Source organism: Limulus polyphemus, unplaced genomic scaffold (genome assembly GCF_000517525.1).
Source record: "Limulus polyphemus unplaced genomic scaffold, Limulus_polyphemus-2.1.2 Scaffold107, whole genome shotgun sequence".
In the NCBI taxonomy this organism is placed as follows: domain Eukaryota; kingdom Metazoa; phylum Arthropoda; class Merostomata; order Xiphosura; family Limulidae; genus Limulus; species Limulus polyphemus.
In genome coordinates, this window is record NW_013665717.1 from 1,158,404 (window position 1) to 1,165,850 (window position 7,447).

Consider the following 7,447-nt stretch of genomic DNA (forward strand, 5'->3'; position numbering starts at 1 on the left):
AACTATGAAACTATAAATGACTGAGCAGTAATAGAAAATATGATCCTGAGATTAGAACTATGAAACTATAAATGACTGAGCAGTAATAGAAATTAGAAATATGTTTCACGATAGAGCGTATTTTAAAGTAGTAAGTTTTGCTGTTATATCTTTTAGGATTATTATGACTATTCGTTTTCTCACTGTATAACTAATGCAATAACAGTTTAAACAGTTTGTTAGTTGTTAAGCATAAAGTCGTCTCACCACGGGTATTGAAGTTCGGTTTTTAGCGTTATAAGCCTTCAGATTTCTCGCTGAGCCATTGGAAACAGGTTCAAACAGATCTGATACAAAGACTGCTTTTAGAATCATAACGTGAAATCTATTACAACAATACCCAGTTTTAGTCTGTCCTGAAAATGCTCGCGCATCTTACTATCTATATGCGCACGCATTCATTTCAACAAAATGTGAATGTTAATATACTTTAGTACTAGTAGATATTTTGCAAGAACATTTAATTTTTTTTTAATGGTCTAATGCTAGGTTGTAGAATAAAATTATAGATTTATTTATTGATAATATTAAGCACGATAAAGTTTAGCCCTAACTACACTAAAGCAAAAAACGTACACAAGTTACAACGTTAACTTATCTCTTTATTGAATATAATCCATACTTAATAAAGATTTAACTAATGTTAGGCCTAAGGCAAGTGGAGTTATATATTTCGGTTGGTTGGTTGTTTTGAATTTCGCGCAAAGCTACACGAGGGCTATCTGCGCTAGCCTCCCCTAATTTAGCAGTGAAAGACTAGAGGGAAGGTAGCTAGTCATCACCACCCACCGTTAACTCCTGGGCTACTCTTTTACCAACGAAAAATGGGATTGACTGTAACATTAGAAGGTCCCCACGGCTGAAAAGGTGAGCATGTTTGGTGTGACGGGGATTCGAACCCGCAGATTGCCGGACCATATATTTCAGTGTCTGCAATTAGAATGTTTTCGCATTGTTCTAGAAACTCTGTATTTAAAGAAGCACTGTTGCAATAAAGATAGTAATTTGACCGCAAATGTTCTGCGGGTCTCTGCTATTATAACTATAACTTAGAGACTTTCGAACTTGTCTCATGTTCTTATGTGAAAGAAGCCCGAAAATATATATAATTTGTAGAACTGATTATTATGTTTCGCCCATACTTAACAAAAAAAAACAAAACAAAAAACAACAACAGCAACATAGTCCTAAATTCGGGATTACACTTGCTTTAAGAATTTGCAGCATTGGTTGGGGAACTGTAAGAAGATATTAAAATCAGCTACTGGTCTATTAAATGGAAGTTGTTTATAATGTAAAATAATAAAATATTGAAATCGTATTTTACGCTTTGCCCTTAGCATAATAGTATCAACTGCATAATATAAATTCACGGAACTTTTAGTTACATTTTTATCATTTCTACTATTACTGTGAATTTATTATGAATTATAATAAGATCAAGATTAGATGCGGGATATGTCTTGGAAAATAAATATGTGATCCATCATTTTTTAACAATTCAAACTTGCGAAATATTGAGCGTTGGCCCAGAAAATGTGCATATAGCTCACGTAATAACGTGATGATTAACTCACTCTTGTATATATACAGTCTAATAGACGTGCGTGTTATCTTAACAGTATTATTTTTCCATTGTGCTTCAATATTGCTTTTGAAAAATGGTAGGCAAAATAAACATCAAAACCTAGAATTATGACTTTTACAACAAACATACTTCGATTGATTTGAATTTCGTGCAAAGTTACTCGATGAATATCTATGCTAGCCATCTCTAATTTAGCGGTGATAGGTAGCTAATTAACAACACCCACCGCCAACTCTTGGGCTACTTTATTACCAACGAATAGTGGAATTGATATTACAAGGCCCACACAACTGAAAGGTATGCATGTTCAGAGACGGAGATTCGAACCCGCGACCCGCAGATTGTGAGTCGAGCGCCCTAACCACCAGGCCACGAAAGGTTTGTTTGTTTGTTTGTAATTAAACACAAAGCTACACAATGGGCTATCTGTACTCTGCCCACCACAGGTATCGAAACTCGAATTCTACGTTGTAAGTCCGCAGACATACCGCTGTACCACTGGGGAGCGCCACGAAAGGCCAATAAAATTAACACCCATCTCGTAGTAATGTTCATACATGTGGAAAATTTTTAACAGTATGATCTTTTTGTAACTTTCTATTCTAATTCATTTCTACTACAACAAGCTTTTCGGCATACAAAACAGTTTTTACTGATATATTTAGAATATCATTACATTTGTCAAATATTGATGACGTTAACACTATGCTTGAAAATTACCCCTTATAAATCCTGTTACTCAAAGCGAATATGTCGTGGTTTGGAGTCTCCAAGAATATGGATGTCATGATGTCATGTTATAAAATTTTAAACTTCAAAATATTTTTGAGGTCAAAACTGAATCGAAGTACCTATTTGAAGAGCCAGTAAATTTTACTGGTGTGAGTACACTGTCTGTTGGAGGGTGATGAGGCATTCTTCTTTATAAAGCTATTCATCTATTTGACACAGTATCATAATTACATTTTTATGTTTAAAATTCATTTTAAACCTTATCATTTCGTATTGTTTTGCTTGTACACACACTGTGTCGAGGTTCATTTAAACTAGGTTGCTTGCTGTTTCATCGAACACTGTTTTTTTTTTACAAATTTTAATATTCCATTATTAATTTGAAACTAACCTTTCGCTTTGATTTGACAGCTTCCAACTGCTTGTCGGTACATTCCCCTATGCTTTGGCTTCCCCACAACTCTCGGCCTACTCGGAAGTATGTGTAGGTCATCGAAGTGATTGGTAGCACGTAGGTAAGAATCAGAATAACAACGTTGTAGCTATAAGGTTGAAAATATACAAATATGAGTGTCCGGGAGATAAAAAACAACTACATACAAATATCGAATAAATAATAGCAAGTGTAATAGCAAGAGAAAACATGACAAATCAAAATATTTTGTACAGTGAAGCCATGTGATAATTGTCTATTACTTAAGCCTATTCAAATATTTCAGTTCAGCCTGACACGCCCTAAAGGTACGACAAAGTTTGAGAGTTTCAAATGAAAGTGACTCTGTAGATACAGAGTTAGAACAGCATTTTATTGAAACCAAAACTATTTACGAGAAGTTCCCCGGTGGGTTTCCATAATTACAACGCTAAAATCCGGGGTTCGATTCCCCACGCTGTACACTATTGAATGCGTTAAACAACAATCACTTTTGAAAAAAATAATTGTTAAAGGCATCAGTACTGATCCTTGAAAGTTTATCGTACTGAAAAACGAACTTGTCTCAATGAACGAACATTACAGCCACATAATATTTGTAATAGGCATATTAATATTTGATGAGGGAAAAGATCAAATTATCACCTTCAAGTTTCTTTTACCTTATTTCTTTTTTATCAAATGACTTAACGTTAATTCGATTGTAGTGCTTTGGCACGTATAGGACAGTAAATACATATTGTTTTAATCAGAAGTGTTTCTTTGTTTGTAGTTAACCACAAAGCTGCACAATAGGCTATTTGTGCTCTGCCACCACGGGTATATAAACCCAGTTTCTAGCGTTGTTAGCCCGCAGACATACCGCTGTGCCACTGTGGAGCAACCAGAAGTGTTAAATCCTTTACGAAGATCCCTCTTACTTCACACATTTGGGAAATCTAATGCTGTAATTCCTGTTTTATTAATATATCCCGTTTAATTTTTCTTTTGTCAGTTAAACGTAAGGATGACTTAAGACAACCATAACTTAAAAAAGCCCCCCCCCCCCCAGTGGCACAGCGGTATGTCTGCGGACTTACAACGCTAAAATCCGGGTTTCGATACCCGTGGTGGGCAGAGCACAGATAGCCCATTGTGTAGCTTTGTGCTTAGTTACAAACAAAAAACAAAGCTTAAAAAAGAACTTTGACTAAATTATTTCAATTAACAAAACATTACTCCAGATATGCGAAAAACGCGACGCTCTTACTTTAAGGCATTCCAGTAGGACAGCGGTGAGTCTACGAAATTAGAAAGCTTAAGCCCAGAGTTCGATTCCTTGCGGGGACACACAGCAGATAGCCCAATATGGCTATGCTATAAGACAAACTTACCTTAAGTTCAACTCGCTTTCATTGATCTACTTGCCTTTTTTATTCACCTGCATTTCAATTTTTGAAAAAATTTAACATCTTTATTCTGAAAATCTTTAACTACTCCAATTATGAAATAACTACTGCGTCTATCATCAAATAACGGAGAACTGCCTACCAGCAAAAAATATGCTAATAAGCTGAATTATACTTCTCGTGAGTGATTATTGCTTGTTTGCAATGAATATGAAAAAGGGAAAAAAAATGCGTTAAAATTTTATTGCATATAGTCCATAAAATGCTAACGTATTTTTTCAATTATTATGAGAACTGGAAACACTGAGATTTGCAAATATACTTATGTGAATACCATACGACGACGATTCCCCTTAGGTACTACGCAAAAATTAATGTGTAATGTGTTATTTGAATAAAAAAGGCTAATTTTGTTTTGACCAAAACAGCAGAGAATGTGTATCCCGTATATTAAAACTATATGTTTGTAACAAAATCTTCAACTATTCGAAACCTTAAACACTTGTTATTTCGATGGACAAAAATATAAAACTCTCTACAGCAATTTCTCTGGGTAAACTTGTTTTTAAAATTTTTTTGAAACTTGTCGCCTTCTTTCGAGCTATCGCTGATTTTTCAAAATGTTTCGCTGATTTGAAAAACAATCTTCGCTTTCATGTTAGTCATGTGGAACAGTACACAAGTCCGTCATCCAATGAATGGGAATTCGATATTGTAAGTTATTTTAACATAATGACATTTAAGCCAGAGAGAGACAGCTTGTAAAGGTGTAATGCTTAGAATTTGAAGCTAAAATGCGTAAAGTGTAATGGCTAAAAGAGTGTAATTTTGTAGTATACGAAATTTTAAGTACATCACTTTGGCCTTGTATTAAACTTAACGCTTTGAGTTTATTTGATTTTTCTTTCATCAGTTTGGATTTCTGTACAGCAGCTGTTTATAACAAACTACAATTACGTATACTGTGATCAAAAATGACCAAAAAATTACAACTAATAACGAATATACGAATGAAAGTAAAGTCAAATATAGTTTTATAAATTGACTGATTTAAATGTAATGGGAAAAATCAGATTTATTAGAACAGAATGTAAGGAGGTAAAAAATTTTAATATACAGAAATAGTATAAAATGTTTTCTCCAATATGTAATTAATTTCATTGGTCTCAAGAATATTTTATTTCATTGTGTGTGTGTATTTGGACAAATGTGCTGCGGAATATAATTTTAAATTTTGTGTATTTATTTATGGAAGATTGAAGGAAAATCTCAAGCACATGTCTCCGGAATTTAAGCCATTACTTTCATCATAACGTTATTAATACATTATTTCAAGTGGCAAATGGGCAGAATGACGTACCACGACAATGGCATCATACTGAATCCACCGCAGCGGCGTAAACATTGCCCTAAATTATTGGAATTAAATTGTAGATAAATTAGTAACAGTAACAAAACGAGGTGGCAATATGAGATGACATTTTGGCGAAATTAAAATAATGTTATAAAACAAAAATGATTTTGAAAAAAACGTTAAAGTCTCCAGATCTTTGCCTTCAATAATGTTAAGTCTAATTGATAAATATACATCGTTTTTCACTCATGTATTAATGGAAAATTTCGCGAACAGTTATTTATATATAGAATTAGTACATTGATTGGGGGGTAGGTTACACATATTATAATTCCCCTTTAAAAGAATATAACGTTAAAACACGTCAATTAAATAAGACATTTTTGTAAATAAATTGTACAAAGCTACTGGTCTTACATTATTCATTTATTTAATCATTCCTAATATCCTTCAATTTTCATAAAAGATATATCCTTAATTTTTACGAAAGCTACACATTACACATTATGTATTAGTTTAATATTTATCTTCCATAATTTTCTCTCAAATTCCAAACAAGTATTATCTTTTGTTTCTTTTACTAGAAATGGTGGCGACTTTGTAAACTCATTATTTCAAACTAAAAATATTCGTAATGCTTAAGATAATTTTTATGAACTAGTTCTGATAAAAAATTACAAACAATGAATTAATGTTAGAGCAACAAAGTACGTTAAAAATAACCGTTTTATAGCAAAAACAACAACAACATATAAACGAATAGCGGATACAAAAATGTAGATAGTAAATGTGGATCAATGCGGACTCGAATATTATTCGGTGGAAATAGTACATAACGTATGTAATTATACCACCTATTACATTTGAAATGCCAACATAAGGATATTTAACGTAAAGAATAGCCTCGTTAGGCTTAAACTAGCACACGAACGCATGAGAAACCAATATGATGGCCTTTCCGCGATAGATTTTTCTCCGAATTGTTTATTGATTACTCTTTTTATAGTACTTACCTGCTAAACGGATATAAATGTAAAGTTTTAAAGAAGTCCATAAAACTTTTTGTGTACTGTTGAAAATTAAGTTCAACAACAATAAGAAAAATATCCTGAAGTTATCATGATGAATGAGTTTTAAAAAGTCTTTTATTAAAACGGATGTATAATATCACAAGTGGTTATCAATAACTTTTTATCAAAGCAAGTTGCGAACATAGATCAGAATTAAAACTAATTAAATAATGCTGTACTATAAAAGGAGCTGTTATACAGTTTGGAAAACTAGCGAAAAGTAAAATCTAACAGTGGTCAACAATTCCCATACTAAAATTGTATACTGTTGCCTTAAAAATTAGTTAAGGATGTAGATGTAGTTCTAAAAACGTCATTACTACTGAAGTATGTCATGGTTTTGAGCTGTAACTTTGAGTATGGGTTTTATTTTTGTTTTTAGTGCAATACTACACAATGGCCTATCTGCTCTCTGTCCAGCACGGGTATTCGGTTCCCTATTGTTAGAGTTGTAAGTCCGTAAACTTACCCATGACCCATCGAGAGACATGAGTATAGAGTTTTTGAAATATGTAGATCATCATATTCAAAAACTAAAAACCTCTAGTGATGTGCTATTAGTGTTAGAACCTGTTCTCTAGTGATAGCTAATTAAATAAGAAAAATGACTCAAAACCTCCAAAATATTATCTGTTTGTCACTATTATAAAAGGCCTAACTGTATTCCTTTGGTTTGCTGACCCAAGCTGTGCTGATAAACCTTGAATAGATGAACCTATGGTCTACAGCAGAGGATGCGCCACGTAAAAAAATGCATTAGGCCTCTACGTTAAAGATTATCTTTTCAATTTTACTTTTGGTGAAAATAAAAAAATCTGCACTACAATGATGAAACATTTGGCC

General features: G+C 33.1%; 1 protein-coding gene across 1 annotated transcript in view; it reads right to left on the reverse strand.

Moving 5' to 3' along the window:
- Positions 1-7,094, reverse strand: part of LOC106470820 (tachykinin-like peptides receptor 99D) — a 14,001-nt gene extending 6,907 nt beyond the window's left edge. The window contains exons 1-2 of the mRNA XM_022400314.1: positions 7,074-7,094; positions 2,751-2,951 (exon numbers count right to left, since the gene is read on the reverse strand). Of these exons, the coding sequence (XP_022256022.1) occupies positions 2,751-2,951; positions 7,074-7,094 (222 nt within the window). The remainder of the gene's footprint in view (positions 1-2,750; positions 2,952-7,073) is intronic.
- Positions 7,095-7,447: the final 353 nt, after the last annotated feature.